Raw genomic sequence first — 20451 nt, forward strand, 5'->3', positions numbered from 1 at the left:
GTATTACATATCTTGTCACGGTTGGATGTGTGTTATGTATTACATATCTTGTCACGGTTGGATGTGTGTTATGTATTACATATCTTGTCACGGTTGGATGTGTGTTATGTATTACATATCGTGTTACGGTTGGATGTGTGTTATGTATTACATATCTTGTTACGGTTGGATGTGTGTTATGTATTACATATCGTGTTACGGTTGGATGTGTGTTATGTATTACATATCTTGTCACGGTTGGATGTGTGTTATGTATTACATATCGTGTTACGGTTGAATGTGTGTTATGTATTACATATCGTGTTACGGTTGAATGTGTGTTATGTATTACATATCTTGTTACCGTTGGATGTGTGTTATGTATTACATATCGTGTTACGGTTGAATGTGTGTTATGTATTACATATCTTGTTATGGTTGCATGCGTGTTATGTATTACATATCTTGTCACGGTTGGATGTGTGTTATGTATTACATATCTTGTTACCGTTGGATGTGTGTTATGTATTACATATCTTGTTACGGTTGGATGTGTGTTATGTATTACATATCGTGTTACGGTTGAATGTGTGTTATGTAGTACATATCTTGTTACGGTTGGATGTGTGTTATGTATTACATATCTTGTCACGGTTGAATGTGTGTTATGTATTACATATCTTGTTACCGTTGGATGTGTGTTATGTATTACATATCTTGTTACGGTTGGATGTGTGTTATGTATTACATATCTTGTTACGGTTGGATGTGTGTTATGTATTACATATCTTGTTACCGGTTGGATGTGTGTTATGTATTACATATCTTGTTACGGTTGGATGTGTGTTATGTATTACATATCTTGTTACGGTTGGATGTGTGTTATGTATTACTTATTTATGGAATGGGATCTATAAACTGGATGTTACCATCACTGTTATAGCGATCTAAACAATTGTGAGATCCTGTTCTGGGACATTTTGTAAATGACTGAGTTTCGTAATTGATCCAGCCTGATGACTTCCCGGTCGCTAACCAGTGTTGAGAATGAGCATACACCTCATGTCCGTACCTATTTCTCACGTGCAGTCCCGGGTTTCTTGGCACGTTGACCCACCCGCCATGGAATAACAATTTTGTGGGCATCAGTGATTTGCGTCTTAGTAACTCAGAATCCATAATGTGTTGGCCATATAACTCGGCATGCCAATGCTTACTGGAAATTTTAAATTTCCCACCAGCCGTTCGATTGTCGACACAACACCACAAAGACGACCCGTCATGAAAAGAATATCCAGCATTTCCAAAAATATTCTTGATGTTTTGAAATTGTGAATAATTAGCTGTAAGGAATGTAATATCAGCGTCCCTTTCCCACGGCAAAACCTTCTGGAGTTTAACAGCTCCGAGTAATGTCCCCTCTTGCAGCTCACATATCACTCCCGCTTTTGCGCATGCGTTCATGATAAAGGTCACTAAAATTGCCAGCTCTTCCAGACAGCACGGTGTTACGGAAAACCCTGTTCCCCTAAAACAACCAATCGATCCCGAACAACCAAAATCCAGTTCCAACTTTGAAGATAAAAATTTAAGTTTTTTCAGATCGTATTTCTCTCCGAATGCTTTCCAATCTGACACTCTGGAGCTCTTACTCGTTCTATTAATATAAAACATAGCATCCGGACAGACGACAGACTCGCCACCAGCTCGCAGGAAAAAATCCTCCCACATACCTTCACCTGAAATACTTTCATCAAATTTTACTTTCGAAACTATCGTTTTACTTATAACAAATGCACTTTCTACTTGGTCACAAAATACACACTCGTGAATGGATTCTTGATAACCTCCCTCGTACACAAGCGTGTGGTTCTTGTAGGCTCGTTGCAGACAACCTAATTCCCAGTATCCATTGGAATCCCGAGATGCACCACCAGCGGAAGTAAGTTCAAGACGTTCAATCTCGCGAATGAGGCGATGTAACCTGGTGTCATTGTTAAACATGATTAAATCGCGAGCGACCAAAACGTATGGCGTTTGCACATGCTCAATAAGATTGTTCCATATGTGACCTTTACTTTTTGCGCGATTGTAAGTTTTGAACAAAACTCTAGAATACGTGTTACTTTGGAACTGATCGAACTCTTCAGTGTATACACCCACGATCACGGACATGTTCCTGTTATATTTAATAACATCGTTTAAAAGTGTAGTAATATTATTTACTTGAAAATGATCGAGTTGTATTACCACAGTAACCAGCTTTTCCTCGGCTACCCGGTGGCCACAACTGACTTGTTCGAATCCATTGTAAAAGAAAGGGTAACCGAAAGTAGATCCTTTGTATATCTCTGGGCACACACTTTGAGATTCTTGTACTGCTCGGCGAGTCACTGATGCAAAATTTAAATCAAAGGCACGCAACATATCATCTATAACACTCACAGCACTCCTCAGAGCATCACCAGACTTTGTTCCGCGGACATGGACTTTGGCTGTTTGTACCAATTGTGCCACTTCGATCAATTTAGATTTGATATAGTCCTGTTTCTGATTCTCAGAAGGACCATCACCTAGAATTGAGTTTTCTTTTCTCAATGGTCGCAATTTCCAGTGACTAACTTTTCGTGTCACAATGCTGTCCTTCATGTGCACGTGAATGGTAATCAACAGGAAGATGAGAAGCGAGAGGACCGTACCAACCACATACCATTTCAGGTAGATTGTCTGCATCGTGTGTCCCCTACAACATAACAAAACATAGGATGTTAACATTGTGTCCCCTACAACATACAGGAGTTAACATTGTGTCCCCTACAACATACAGGAGTTAACATTGTGTCCCATACAACATACAGGAGTTAACATTGTGTCCCCTACAACATACAGGAGTTAACATTGTGTCCCCTACAACATACAACATACAGGAGTTAACATTGTGTCCCTACAACATAAAGGAGTTAACATTGTGTCCCTACAACATACAGGAGTTAACATTGTGTCCCCTACAACATACAACATACAGGAGTTAACATTGTGTCCCTACAACATACAGGCGTTAACATTGTGTCCCCTACAACATACAACATACAGGAGTTAACATTGTGTCCCTACAACATACACGAGTTAACATTGTGTCCCCTACAACATACAGGAGTTAACATTGTGTCCCCTACAACATACAGGAGTTAACATTGTGTCTACAACAGACAGGAGTTAATATTGTGTCTACAACAGACAGGAGTTAATATTGTGTCCCCTACAACATACAGGAGTTAACATTGTGTCCCCTACAACATACAGGAGTTAACATTGTGTCCCCTACAACATACAGGAGTTAACATTGTGTCCCCTACAATATACAACATACAGGAGTTAACATTGTGTCCCCTACAACATACAGGAGTTAACATTGTGTCCCCTACAACATACAGGAGTTAACATTGTGTCCCTACAACATAAAGGAGTTAACATTGTGTCCCTACAACATACAGGAGTTAACATTGTGTCTACAACATACAGGAGTTAACATTGTGTCCCTACAACATAACAAAACATAGGATGTTAACATTGTGTCCCCTACAACATACAACATACAGGAGTTAACATTGTGTCCCCTACAACATACAACAAACAGGAGTTAACATTGTGTCCCCTACAACATACAGGAGTTAACATTGTGTCCCCTACAACATACAACAGACAGGAGTTAATATTGTGTCTACAACAGACAGGAGTTAACATTGTGTCCCCTACAACATACAACAAACAGGAGTTAACATTGTGTCCCCTACAACATACAGGAGTTAACATTGTGTCCCCTACAACATACAACAGACAGGAGTTAATATTGTGTCTACAACAGACAGGAGTTAATATTGTGTCCCATACAACATGCAACAGACACGAGTTAATGGACATACTAAATACGTTATATGCTCGACCTATGTTTGCCAAATTAATTTTGCTATCTACCAATGCAAGATGTCAGTAGTCGCTGAGATATCCAAGCAATCTTAAGTAAGTGAAACAGTCAGTACATTGATTGTAGAACTTTAAGTTTCCATTACTCAACGCAAACTACACTAGATACATATTATCGTTTTTCCAATGGGATTAGAAATATTTATTTAATGTCTATTTACGAAGAAATCAATTTCTCTGGAGCTCGACTGATCACGCGATAGTTTTCTCGTCTCCGTAACTAGAATTGGGTCCGATAAACCTAGACCAGGAACACCGGATAGAGCCGTAAACCCTCTCTCTCCGAACACCTCCAAACCGAAACGGAAATATCCATAGCCATAAAGCTCCGTCTATTGGCTGGTTTAGTGATATGTACGGGACAGAGTTATTAAGTAGACACTCATCCCTTCATCTTGAGAAAAACAACATAAAAGTTTACTTGCACTGCAATTTATGTTTTACATGCCCTATTTATTGGACGATATGATTAACTCACCAGTGTCCAGTACATACGTGTACATCAGTGTCCACTATATGATTAACTCACCAGTGTCCAGTACATATGTGTACATCAGTGTCCACTGTTAAAGATATGCCAGGCCACATCCCCAGTGTCCTGACCTCATTTTACCTAGGTACGAGTACGTCTACATCACTTGTGATAACGTATAGCTCTGGTGGCGGGAGGTTTCTGACAGATGGTCGTGGTCTATTTGTTCCTATCACTCGTGTCCAGTCTAGTTTACAAAATGTTGTAGTGTGTATGATACATTCATCCATATGTAAATCGTATATGACCTTTGGTATAGTGCTGTACAAATAAGTCAGTAAAGGACTCCGTAGTCCTGCCATGACCAATCCGGCTGTATCAGTTACCCACGGAAACGTCGACACGACAGTGACTTTCTAATCGGGTTGGAATCTTGAAGATGTAGCCACACAAGTCCTAAAGTATTTCAGTACATAGAACTTTCCCGTCAACTTGTCAAAATGTTCCGTACTTTCGTTCATGCTTCAACGTTTACCTGCGATTTATGTATTCTGCATTGTCCGGTAGTGCGGAAGGGTATATAAGTCCTGTTTACGCCATCGACACCGAGACTACTGTATCCATATACAAAATGCTCCTATTGAGATCCAAATTGACGAAATATCACCACATATGTTATCGTATTAAAGACATATGTACCCTTCAACCTAAATCGTATGACACGGGCTTTAAAGTTAGTAGATGTCGCTAATATTGATGCGGCATACTAAATGTTTTTTATGACTTAGATAATATTACGATTCGGATGTAGAATAGACGTGGTATATATACCTCGGTATGATATATAGTACAGCTAGAAAAAAGTTATTGAAGAAATATGTCGTACCAATGATATCCTGATACTTCCAACTGTCGAGAAAATTTACTTAGAGCACAGGTACTCGCCTCGTCTGTCTATATAATACATGTATTGACAGACAAGGCGAGTACCTGCGCTTCGACAGACAAGGCGAGTACCTTGCTTCGACAGACAAGGCGAGTACCTGTGCTTCGACAGACAAGGCGAGTACCCGTGCTTCGAACAGTTCTGGCTCTCATTTATTATTCACATGGCATTTTTCATGTAAGATCGTCAATCGTCCCTCGTTTAACAGAATTTCGTTTTCTACAAAATCACTGCAAGGTTCAAATCTATATTGGTGTCTTCTTGTTTTTGTATTTATGTGCTTATGTGAGGACTGGGAACATCAAAAGATCTTCCTTAATACGAAGGTAGGACATACCTCCAGCAGCCTCTAAGAATATGTATGACAGTTTAACCATTGGCAAAGTCAAGACTCTCCTACTCGTCGTGAGGAGGTTTTGTTGTCGCCTATTGATCCTATTACTGGGACTGAAGAATCCACATGCAGAGCCGCAAGAGAAATGACATGACTTTCTTGCAACTTGGGCATTGTTTGTGACAAAAATGGCGCGGGAGACATGTTGACATCCCACCATGACCTGGCTGTGGCTCTTGGAATGAGTGTATACTCACACCCCAGAGAACATCAAAACGTCATTCACTCAAACATTGTGGCAATTCGGTATAACGGCATTTAATACAATAGAGTGGATAAATGAGGCCGAAAAACAGCTATTTGTCCAAATGTCTGATAACATCAACAAGATTCCGCCGACTAAAGCTGGTCTACAAAGACGGGCATGTCTGGTGATGATGTCTAATAATGTTGTGAATCAACCGCCAGTCAGCATCAGTTTGAGGTAGGACTGATGACAGGGTGGAAGTGATAGAAATTTATACGTATTGGGTGATTGGGGTGGTCGCATCTATTTCATATTTTACAATTCATCCAACTAGACATTTATCATTTTCTTTTCGAACAAAGTCATGTGGTCAAATATCCACCATCTTACAATTAATCGATTACCTTATATGGTCTATGTATGGTTTGTTTCCAGTCTTTCTCAAAAGCTTTTTAACTTTCAAAACAAAATGCAGCTGAACACTTTTATTATCATAAGCTCTGACATACTTATATCATTGAATGTTCAGAATTTTAATCTATGTACGGCCACATCACCAGTGTCCAGTGTATGTACGGCCACATCACCAGTGTCCAGTGTATGTACGGCCACATCACCAGTGTCCAGTGTATGTACGGCCACATCACCAGTGTCCAGTGTATGTACGGCCACATCACCAGTGTCCAGTGTATGTACGGTCACATCACCAGTGTCCAGTGTATGGTACGGTCACATCACCAGTGTCCAGTGTATGGTAGGCCACATCACCAGGTGTCCAGTGTATGGTAGGCCACATCACCAGTGTCCAGTGTATGTACGGCCACATCACCAGTGTCCAGTGTATGTACGGCCACATCACCAGTGTCCAGTGTATGTACGGCCACATCACCAGTGTCCAGTGTATGGTACGGCCACATCACCAGTATCCAGTGTATGTACGGCCACATCACCAGTATCCAGTGTATGGTAGGCCACATCACCAGTGTCCAGTGTATGGTAGGCCACATCACCAGTGTCCAGTGTATGGTAGGCCACATCACCAGTGTCCAGTGTATGTACGGCCACATCACCAGGTGTCCAGTGTATGGTAGGCTACATCACCAGTGTCCAGTGTATGTACGGCCACATCATCAGGTGTCCAGTGTATGGTAGGCCTACATCACCAGTGTCCAGTGTATGGTAGGCCACATCACCAGTGTCCAGTGTATGGTAGGCCACATCACCAGTGTCCAGTGTATGGTAGGCCACATCACCAGTGTCCAGTGTATGGTAGGCCACATCACCAGTGTCCAGTGTATGGTAGGCCACATCACCAGTGTCCAGTGTATGGTAGGCCACATCACCAGTGTCCAGTGTATGGTAGGCCACACCACCAGGTGTCCAGTGTATGGTAGGCCACATCACCAGTGTCCAGTGTATGGTAGGCCACATCATCAGTGTCCAGTGTATATACGGCCACATTACCTACGGCTACACTCATTGACCTCCTTACTAAATAGCGGGTTTAAACCCCTTGTGTATTCACGGATGGATGTCTGGATCTAAACCAGAAAGAACGTAATAGAAAGTGAAGTAGCGAAGGAAAACGTTGCGTGAGCGAACACTACCACTTACGGCTGTTACGTCACGCCTATTAGGGTATCCAAAGTGATTGATCAGGGCAGACCATTAGGACTGCCGAGCCTTGGGTAGACTATTAGGGTTGTATGGACACACCAGCCATGGAAACATTTAATGCTTAGAGCGACGCATAACGATATTAATTGAATATATATTCTCAGCCAAGCCATGCCAGAATCACGAAGAGTTGGTCTCGACACGCATGTCTCAACAGAATAAAGATGTTAGGAGTGCTTCCTAAATGAGTGTAGTTACATCATACATGTATTAAATCTTACGTAATTGATGTCTAATCGTTTAAGTAAACGTAGAGATCATGTGACATATTAAGCGGTCCTCAGTCATGTTTGATGTCATGCTCAATTAAATGACCTATCTAATGGCTGATGGCACGTGACGTGTATAATTAGTGGCTGACGGTTACGTGACAAGTTCAATGGTTGAAGGCCACGTGATGTATTCAGCGGTGGACGTTAAAGCGTCCGTCTAGAGTTCGGGGGTTCCGCGTTCGAGCCCTGGTCTGGTTGTTGCATTTCCCCCCTCCTGTTATATGCCATTCACAGTAATTCATTTGATTATTATCATTATTCATTCTCCTGCTCCATTTGTTAATGACTTTGAGGAATCAAGCGTATCTATATTATACCGACTGAGTGAAACGAAGGGAAGTAACTCCGACAGATCAGAATCTAAAGTCAAAGGAAAACTGAGAGTAGACGTAATATATGATAGGAGGATCATGATTAATAGGTTGTTTCGATTGGGCACAGGGGCACGGTACAATAATAATGTATGATATGAAATGATCAAAAATGTATGTGGCCAAAACGTGTCCCTGTGAATCGGCCTCGGTCAGGAGACATCATTGGTGTTATTTAAGACAGTGAAGATAGGTTATACCGTACATCTTTGTGGAGTAATCGAAGTGTTCGACTACAGTCCATATAACAACTACAGCCCATATAACAACTACAGTCCATATAACAACTACAGTCCATATAACAACTACAGTCCATATAACAACTACAGTCCATATAACAACTACAGCCAATATAACAACTACAGTCCATATAACAACTACAGTCCATATACCATATAACAACTACAGTCCATATAACAACTACAGCCCATATAACAACTACAGCCCATATAACAACTACAGCCCATATAACAACGACAGTCCATATTACAACTACAGTCCATATAACAACTACAGTCCATATAACAACTACAGTTCATATAACAACTACAGTCCATATAACTACAGCCCATATAACAACTATAGTCCATATCTTACAAATTATCTTGTAGTTCTTTAAACCTCAAAGGGACAATTTAGTCGAGCTTGCTTTTTCTTTCGCTCTTGTTCTTTCCTATCAGCTTTTAATTAGGCTCTGATATTCCACGTAAAGGTCTAAATCAACAATAGTCAATTTGTTTCATTCCATCTAGCCACTTTGTCTTAAATTCATTACTTCTGACTCCGCCATCGTTATACCATCGAGAATGCTGACTCTACTGCCAACATGAGGTGGAGCCGAGTATGGTAAGACGTTTCCTATTGCCAATTAAAATTCAAAAGAAAAATGAATTATGTAAAATGTCCCCTGGTCTTGATTTCATCGCAAGTCATATATGTTCAAATCAGGTTCATTTGCTTAAATCCGGACTTTCAATTATAGTTTTGTCGATGTTCGATGATAAATGTAATCGGTATAGATCGATGTATCAAGGTTAACACACTTGTCCTATCAACAAAGCATGCGACTTTTGGGGCAATATATATACCACTTAGATCTAGCAATATCGATCAGTAAAACTATCTCTTGTAGTAGGAAGAATAAAGGTGACAATTAATCTTTCATTTTTATCTTTCTAAACAATTCTCCGAGGCAGGCTTTATGTTGTATCAGATGTACCTTTAAAGTGGATGGCCCAGAGTGAATTAGTCACAGTGTAACGACATCTCTATAGTCATAGATAACGACATCTCTATAGTCATAGATAACAACATCTCTATAGTCATAGATAACAACATATCTATAGTCATAGATAACGACATCTCTATAGTCATAGATAACAACATCTCTATAGTCATAGATAACAACATCTCTATAGTCATAGATAACAACATCACTATAGTCATGGATAACAACATCTCTATAGTCACAGATAACAACATCTCTATAGTCATGGATAACAACATCTCTATAGTCACAGTGTAACGACATCTCTATAGTCATAGATAACAACATCTCTATAGTCATAGATAACATCATCTCTATAGTCATAGATAACAACATCTCTATAGTCATAGATAACGACATCTCTATAGTCATAGATAACATCTCTATAGTCACAGTGTAACTACATCTCTATAGTCATAGATAACAACATCTCTATAGTCATAGATAACAACATCTCTATAGTCATAGATAACAACCTCTCTATAGTCATAGATAACAACCTCTCTATAGTCATAGATAACAACATGTCTATAGTCATAGATAACGACATCTCTATAGTCATAGATAACAACATCTCTATAGTCATAGATAACAACATCTCTATAGTCATAGATAACGACATCTCTATAGTCATAGATAACGACATCTCTATAGTCATATATAACAACATCTCTATAGTCATAGATAACGACATCTCTATAGTCATAGATAACAACATCTCTATAGTCATAGATAACTACATCTCTATAGTCATAAATAACAACATCACTATAGTCATAGATAACAACATCTCTATAGTCATAGATAACGACATCTCTATAGTCATAGATAACGACATCTCTATAGTCATAGATAACGACATCTCTATAGTCATAGATAACGACATCTCTATAGTCATAGATAACATCTCTATAGTCATAGATAACGACATCTCTATAGTCATAGAAATAACAACATCTCTATAGTCATAGATAACAACATCTCTATAGTCATAGATAACACGTCTCTATAGTCATAGATAACGACATCTCTATAGTCATAGATAACAACATCTCTATAGTCATAGATAACGACATCTCTATAGTCATAGATAACAACATCTCTATAGTCATAGATAACGACATCTCTATAGTCATAGATAACGACATCTCTATAGTCATAGATAACGACATCTCTATAGTCATAGATAACGACATATCTATAGTCATAGATAACAACATCTCTATAGTCATAGATAACAACATCTCTTTAGTCATAGATAACGACATCTCTATAGTCATAGATAACGACATCTCTATAGTCATAGATAACAACATCTCTATAGTTATAGATAACGACATCTCTATAGTCATAGATAACAACATCTCTATAGTCATAGATAACAACATCTCTATAGTCATAGATAACGACATCTCTATAGTCATAGATAACAACATCTCTATAGTCATAGATAACGACATATCTATAGTCATAGATAACGACATCTCTATAGTCATAGATAACGACATCTCTATAGTCATAGATAACGACATCTCTATAGTCATAGATAACGACATCTCTATAGTCATAGATAACAACATCTCTATAGTCATAGATAACGACATCTCTATAGTCACAGTGTAACGACATCTCTATAGTCATAGATAACGACATCTCTATAGTCATAGATAACGACATATCTATAGTCATAGATAACAACATCTCTATAGTCATAGATAACGACATCTCTATAGTCATAGATAACGACATCTCTATAGTCATAGATAACAACAACTCTATAGTCATAGATAACAACATCTCTATAGACATAGATAACAAAATATCTATAGTCATAGATATCAACATCTCTATAGTCATAGATAACAACATCTCTATAGTCATAGATAACGACATCTCTATAGTCATAGATAACGACATCTCTATAGTCATAGATAACAACATCTCTATAGTCATAGATAACAACATCTCTATAGTCACAGTGTAACGATAGTCATAGATAACGACATCTCTTTAGTCATAGTGTAACAACATCTCTATAGTCATAGATAACAACATCTCTATAGTCATAGATAACAACATCTCTATAGTCATAGATAACGACATCTCTATAGTCATAGATAACGACATCTCTATAGTCATAGATAACAACATCTCTATAGTCATAGATAACGACATCTCTATAGTCATAGATAACGACATCTCTATAGTCATAGATAACAACATCTCTATAGTCATAGATAACAACATCTCTATAGTCATAGATAACGACATCTCTATAGTCATAGATAACAACATCTCTATAGTCATAGATAACGACATCTCTATAGTCATAGATAACGACATCTCTATAGTCATAGATAACAACATCTCTATAGTCATAGATAACGACATCTCTATAGTCATAGATAACAACATCTCTATAGTCACAGTGTAACGACATCTCTATAGTTACAGTGTAACAACATCTCTATAGTCATAGATAACAACATCTCTATAGTCATAGATAACAACATCTCTATAGTCATAGATAACAACATCTCTATAGTCACAGTGTAACGACATCTCTATAGTCATAGATAACGACATCTCTATAGTCACAGTGTAACGACATCTCTATAGTTACAGTGTAACAACATCTCTATAGTCATAGATAACAACATCTCTATAGTCATAGATAACAACATCTCTATAGTCACAGTGTAACGACATCTCTATGGTCATAGATAACAACATCTCTATAGTCACAGTGTAACGACATCTCTATAGTCATAGATAACAACATCTCTATAGTCACAGTGTAACGACATCTCTATAGTTACAGTGTAACAACATCTCTATAGTCATAGATAACGACATCTCTATAGTCATAGATAACAACATCTCTATAGTCATAGATAACAACATCTCTATAGTCACAGTGTAACGACATCTCTATAGTCACAGTGTAACGACATCTCTATAGTCACAGTGTAACGACATCTCTATAGTCATAGATAACGACATCTCTATAGTCATAGATAACGACATCTCTATAGTCATAGATAACAACATCTCTATAGTCATAGATAACGACATCTCTATAGTCATAGATAACGACATCTCTATAGTCATAGATAACGACATCTCTATAGTCATAGATAACGACATCTCTATAGTCATAGATAACGACATCTCTATAGTCATAGATAACGACATCTCTATAGTCATAGATAACGACATCTCTATAGCCTTAGATAACAACATCTCTATAGTCATAGATAACGACATCTCTATAGTCATAGATAACGACATATCTATAGTCATAGATAACAACATCTCTATAGTCATAGATAACAACATCTCTATAGTCATAGATAACGACATCTCTATAGTCATAGATAACGACATCTCTATAGTCATAGATAACAACATCTCTATAGTTATAGATAACGACATCTCTATAGTCATAGATAACAACATCTCTATAGTCATAGATAACAACATCTCTATAGTCATAGATAACGACATCTCTATAGTCATAGATAACAACATCTCTATAGTCATAGATAACGACATATCTATAGTCATAGATAACGACATCTCTATAGTCATAGATAACGACATCTCTATAGTCATAGATAACGACATCTCTATAGTCATAGATAACGACATCTCTATAGTCATATATAACAACATCTCTATAGTCATAGATAACGACATCTCTATAGTCACAGTGTAACGACATCTCTATAGTCATAGATAACGACATCTCTATAGTCATAGATAACGACATCTCTATAGTCATAGATAACAACATCTCTATAGTCATAGATAACGACATCTCTATAGTCATAGATAACGACATCTCTATAGTCATAGATAACAACAACTCTATAGTCATAGATAACAACATCTCTATAGTCATAGATAACGACATTTCTATAGTCATAGATAACGACATCTCTATAGTCATAGATAACAACAACTCTATAGTCATAGATAACAACATCTCTATAGACATAGATAACAAAATATCTATAGTCATAGATATCAACATCTCTATAGTCATAGATAACAACATCTCTATAGTCATAGATAACGACATCTCTATAGTCATAGATAACGACATCTCTATAGTCATAGATAACAACATCTCTATAGTCATAGATAACAACATCTCTATAGTCATAGATAACAACATCTCTATAGTCACAGTGTAACGACATCTCTATAGTCACAGTGTAACGACATCTCTATAGTCACAGTGTAACGACATCTCTATAGTCATAGATAACGACATCTCTATAGTCATAGATAACAACATCTCTATAGTCATAGATAACGACATCTCTATAGTCATAGATAACGACATCTCTATAGTCATAGATAACGACATCTCTATAGTCATAGATAACGACATCTCTATAGTCATAGATAACGACATCTCTATAGTCATAGATAACAACATCTCTATAGTTATAGATAACGACATCTCTATAGTCATAGATAACAACATCACTATAGTCATAGATAACAACATCTCTATAGTCATAGATAACGACATCTCTATAGTCATAGATAACAACATCTCTATAGTCATAGATAACGACATATCTATAGTCATAGATAACGACATCTCTATAGTCATAGATAACGACATCTCTATAGTCATAGATAACGACATCTCTATAGTCATAGATAACGACATCTCTATAGTCATAGATAACGACATCTCTATAGTCATATATAACAACATCTGTATAGTCATAGATAACGACATCTCTATAGTCACAGTGTAACGACATCTCTATAGTCATAGATAACGACATCTCTATAGTCATAGATAACGACATCTCTATAGTCATAGATAACAACATCTCTATAGTCATAGATAACGACATCTCTATAGTCATAGATAACGACATCTCTATAGTCATAGATAACAACAACTCTATAGTCATAGATAACAACATCTCTATAGTCATAGATAACGACATCTCTATAGTCATAGATAACGACATCTCTATAGTCATAGATAACAACAACTCTATAGTCATAGATAACAACATCTCTATAGACATAGATAACAAAATATCTATAGTCATAGATATCAACATCTCTATAGTCATAGATAACAACATCTCTATAGTCATAGATAACGACATCTCTATAGTCATAGATAACGACATCTCTATAGTCATAGATAACAACATCTCTATAGTCATAGATAACAACATCTTTATAGTCACAGTGTAACGATAGTCATAGATAACGACATCTCTTTAGTCATAGTGTAACAACATCTCTATAGTCATAGATAACAACATCTCTATAGTCATAGTGTAACAACATCTCTATAGTCATAGATAACGACATCTCTATAGTCATAGATAACAACATCTCTATAGTCATAGATAACGACATCTCTATAGTCATAGATAACGACATCTCTATAGTCATAGATAACGACATCTCTATAGTCATAGATAACAACATCTCTATAGTTATAGATAACGACATCTCTATAGTCATAGATAACAACATCTCTATAGTCATAGATAACAACATCTCTATAGTCATAGATAACGACATCTCTATAGTCATAGATAACAACATCTCTATAGTCATAGATAACGACATATCTATAGTCATAGATAACGACATCTCTATAGTCATAGATAACGACATCTCTATAGTCATAGATAACGACATCTCTATAGTCATAGATAACGACATCTCTATAGTCATATATAACAACATCTCTATAGTCATAGATAACGACATCTCTATAGTCACAGTGTAACGACATCTCTATAGTCATAGATAACGACATCTCTATAGTCATAGATAACGACATCTCTATAGTCATAGATAACAACATCTCTATAGTCATAGATAACGACATCTCTATAGTCATAGATAACGACATCTCTATAGTCATAGATAACAACAACTCTATAGTCATAGATAACAACATCTCTATAGTCATAGATAACGACATTTCTATAGTCATAGATAACGACATCTCTATAGTCATAGATAACAACAACTCTATAGTCATAGATAACAACATCTCTATAGACATAGATAACAAAATATCTATAGTCATAGATATCAACATCTCTATAGTCATAGATAACAACATCTCTATAGTCATAGATAACGACATCTCTATAGTCATAGATAACGACATCTCTATAGTCATAGATAACAACATCTCTATAGTCATAGATAACAACATCTCTATAGTCATAGATAACAACATCTCTATAGTCACAGTGTAACGACATCTCTATAGTCACAGTGTAACGACATCTCTATAGTCACAGTGTAACGACATCTCTATAGTCATAGATAACGACATCTCTATAGTCATAGATAACAACATCTCTATAGTCATAGATAACGACATCTCTATAGTCATAGATAACGACATCTCTATAGTCATAGATAACGACATCTCTATAGTCATAGATAACGACATCTCTATAGTCATAGATAACGACATCTCTATAGTCATAGATAACAACATCTCTATAGTTATAGATAACGACATCTCTATAGTCATAGATAACAACATCACTATAGTCATAGATAACAACATCTCTATAGTCATAGATAACGACATCTCTATAGTCATAGATAACAACATCTCTATAGTCATAGATAACGACATATCTATAGTCATAGATAACGACATCTCTATAGTCATAGATAACGACATCTCTATAGTCATAGATAACGACATCTCTATAGTCATAGATAACGACATCTCTATAGTCATAGATAACGACATCTCTATAGTCATATATAACAACATCTGTATAGTCATAGATAACGACATCTCTATAGTCACAGTGTAACGACATCTCTATAGTCATAGATAACGACATCTCTATAGTCATAGATAACGACATCTCTATAGTCATAGATAACAACATCTCTATAGTCATAGATAACGACATCTCTATAGTCATAGATAACGACATCTCTATAGTCATAGATAACAACAACTCTATAGTCATAGATAACAACATCTCTATAGTCATAGATAACGACATCTCTATAGTCATAGATAACGACATCTCTATAGTCATAGATAACAACAACTCTATAGTCATAGATAACAACATCTCTATAGACATAGATAACAAAATATCTATAGTCATAGATATCAACATCTCTATAGTCATAGATAACAACATCTCTATAGTCATAGATAACGACATCTCTATAGTCATAGATAACGACATCTCTATAGTCATAGATAACAACATCTCTATAGTCATAGATAACAACATCTTTATAGTCACAGTGTAACGATAGTCATAGATAACGACATCTCTTTAGTCATAGTGTAACAACATCTCTATAGTCATAGATAACAACATCTCTATAGTCATAGTGTAACAACATCTCTATAGTCATAGATAACGACATCTCTATAGTCATAGATAACAACATCTCTATAGTCATAGATAACGACATCTCTATAGTCATAGATAACGACATCTCTATAGTCATAGATAACAACATCTCTATAGTCATAGAAAACAACATCTCTATAGTCATAGATAACAACATCTTTATAGTCATAGAAAACAACATCTCTATAGTCATAGATAACGACATCTCTATAGTCATAGATAACGACATCTCTATAGTCATAGATAACAACATTTCTATAGTCATAGATAACAACATCTCTATAGTCACAGTGTAACGACATCTCTATAGTCATAGATAACAACATCTCTATAGTCATAGATAACATCATCTCTATAGTCATAGATAATATCTCTATAGTCATAGATAACAACATATCTATAGTCATAGATAACGACATCTCTATAGTCATAGATAACAACATATCTATAGTTATAGATAACGACATCTCTATAGTCATAGATAACGACATCTCTATAGTCATAGATAACAATATATCTATAGTTATAGATAACGACATCTCTATAGTCATAGATAACAACATCTCTATAGTCATAGATAACAACATATCTATAGTCATAGATAACGACATCTCTATAGTCATAGATAACAACATCTCTATAGTCATAGATAACAACATCTCTATAGTCATAGATAACAACATCTCTATAGTCATAGATAACGACATCTCTATAGTCATAGATAACGACATCTCTATAGTCATAGATAACGACATCTCTATAGTCATAGATAACGACATCTCTATAGTCATAGATAACAACATCTCTATAGTCATAGATAACAACATCTCTATAGTCATAGATAACAACATCTCTATAGTCATAGATAACGACATCTCTATAGTCATAGATAACATCTCTATAGTCATAGATAACAACATCTCTATAGTCATAGATAACATCTCTATAGTCATGGATAACATCTCTATAGTCATAGATAACAACATCTCTATAGTCATAGATAACAACATCTCTATAGTCACAGTGTAACGACATCTCTATAGTCATAGATAACAACATATCTATAGTCATAGATAACGACATCTCTATATTCATAGATAACAACATCTCTATAGTTATAGATAACGACATCTCTATAGTCACAGATAACAACATCTCTATAGTCATGGATAACAACATCTCTATAGTCATAGATAACAACATCTCTATAGTCATACATAACAACATCTCTATAGTAACAGATAACAACATCTCTATAGTCATAGATAACAACATCTCTATAGTCATAGATAACGACAGCTCTATAGTCATAGATAACAACATCTCTATAGTCATAGATAACAACATCTCTATAGTCACAGTGTAACGACATCTCTATAGTCATAGATAACAACATCTCTATAGTCATAGATAACATCATCTCTATAGTCATAGATAACGACATCTCTATAGTCATAGATAACGACATCTCTATAGTCATAGATAACAACATCTCTATAGTTATAGATAACGACATCTCTATAGTCATAGATAACAACATCTCTATAGTCATAGATAACAACATCTCTATAGTCATAGATAACGACATCTCTATAGTCATAGATAACAACATCTCTATAGTCATAGATAACGACATATCTATAGTCATAGATAACGACATCTCTATAGTCATAGATAACGACATCTCTATAGTCATAGATAACGACATCTCTATAGTCATAGATAACAACATCTCTATAGTCATAGATAACGACATCTCTATAGTCATAGATAACAACATCTCTATAGTCATAGATAACAACAACTCTATAGTCATAGATAACAACATCTCTATAGACATAGATAACAACATCTCTATAGTCATAGATAACGACATCTCTATAGTCATAGATAACATCTCTATAGTTATAGATAACGACATCTCTATAGTCATAGATAACAACATCTCTATAGTCATAGATAACAACATCTCTATAGTCATATATAACAACATCTCCATAGTCATAGATAACAACATTTCCATAGTCATAGATAACAACATCTCTATAGTCATAGATAACAACATCTCTATAGTCATAGATAACAACATCTCTATAGTCATAGATAACAACATCTCCATAGTCATAGATAACAACATCTCCATAGTCATAGATAACAACATCTCTATAATCATAGATAACAACATCTCTATAGTCATACATAACAACATCTCTATAGTCATAGATAACGACATCTCTATAGTCATAGATAACAACATCTCTATAGTCATAGATAACAACATCTCTATAGTCATAGATAACGACATCTCTATAGTCATAGATAACGACATCTCTATAGTCATAGATAACGACATCTCTATAGTCATAGATAACAACATCTCTATAGTCATAGATAACGACATCTCTATAGTCATAGATAACAACATCTCTATAGTCACAGTGTAACGACATCTCTATAGTCATAGATAACAACATCTCTATAGTCACAGTGTAACGACATCTCTATAGTTACAGTGTAACAACATCTCTATAGTCATAGATAACAACATCTCTATAGTCATAGATAACAACATCTCTATAGTCATAGATAACAACATCTCTATAGTCACAATGTAACGACATCTCTATAGTTACAGTGTAACAACATCTCTATAGTCATAGATAACAACATCTCTATAGTCATAGATAACAACATCTCTATAGTCACAGTGTAACGACATCTCTATAGTCATAGATAACAACATCTCTATAGTCACAGTGTAACGACATCTCTATAGTTAAAGTGTAACAACATCTCTATAGTCATAGATAACGACATCTCTATAGTCATAGATAACAACATCTCTATAGTCATAGATAACAACATCTCTATAGTCACAGTGTAACGACATCTCTATAGTCACAGTGTAACGACATCTCTATAGTCACAGTGTAACGACATCTCTATAGTCACAGTGTAACGACATCTCTATAGTCATAGATAACGACATCTCTATAGTCATAGATAACGACATCTCTATAGTCATAGATAACAACATCTCTATAGTCATAGATAACGACATCTCTATAGTCATAGATAACGACATCTCTATAGCCATAGATAACAACATCTCTATAGTCATAGATAACGACATCTCTATAGTCATAGATAACGACATATCTATAGTCATAGATAACAACATCTCTATAGTCATAGATAACAACATCTCTATAGTCATAGATAACAACATCTCTATAGTCATAGATAACAACATCTCTATAGTCACAGTGTAACAACATCTCTATAGTCATAGATAACGACATCTCTATAGTCATATATAACATCATCTCTATAGTCACAGTGTAACAACATCTCTATAGTCATAGATAACAACATCTCTATAGTCACAGTGTAACGACATCTCTATAGTCATATATAACAACATCTCTATAGTCACAGTGTAATAACATCTATATAGTCATAGATAACAACATCTCTATAGTCATAGATAACAACA

At 35.7% G+C, this 20451-nt stretch overlaps 1 protein-coding gene across 2 annotated transcripts in view; it reads right to left on the bottom strand.

Annotated features, from left to right (window-relative positions):
* Positions 1-771: 771 nt before the first annotated feature.
* LOC117329487 overlaps positions 772-20451 on the bottom strand; it is a 46340-nt gene continuing 26660 nt past the window's right edge. For both annotated transcript variants that reach the window (XM_033887449.1, XM_033887448.1), the window contains exon 2: positions 772-2722. In XM_033887449.1, coding sequence (XP_033743340.1) covers positions 877-2712 — 1836 coding nt within the window. In that variant the 5' untranslated portion in view covers positions 2713-2722 and the 3' untranslated portion in view covers positions 772-876. The remainder of the gene's footprint in view (positions 2723-20451) is intronic.

This window comes from Pecten maximus, chromosome 6 (assembly GCF_902652985.1).
Source record: "Pecten maximus chromosome 6, xPecMax1.1, whole genome shotgun sequence".
NCBI lineage: Eukaryota > Metazoa > Mollusca > Bivalvia > Pectinida > Pectinidae > Pecten > Pecten maximus.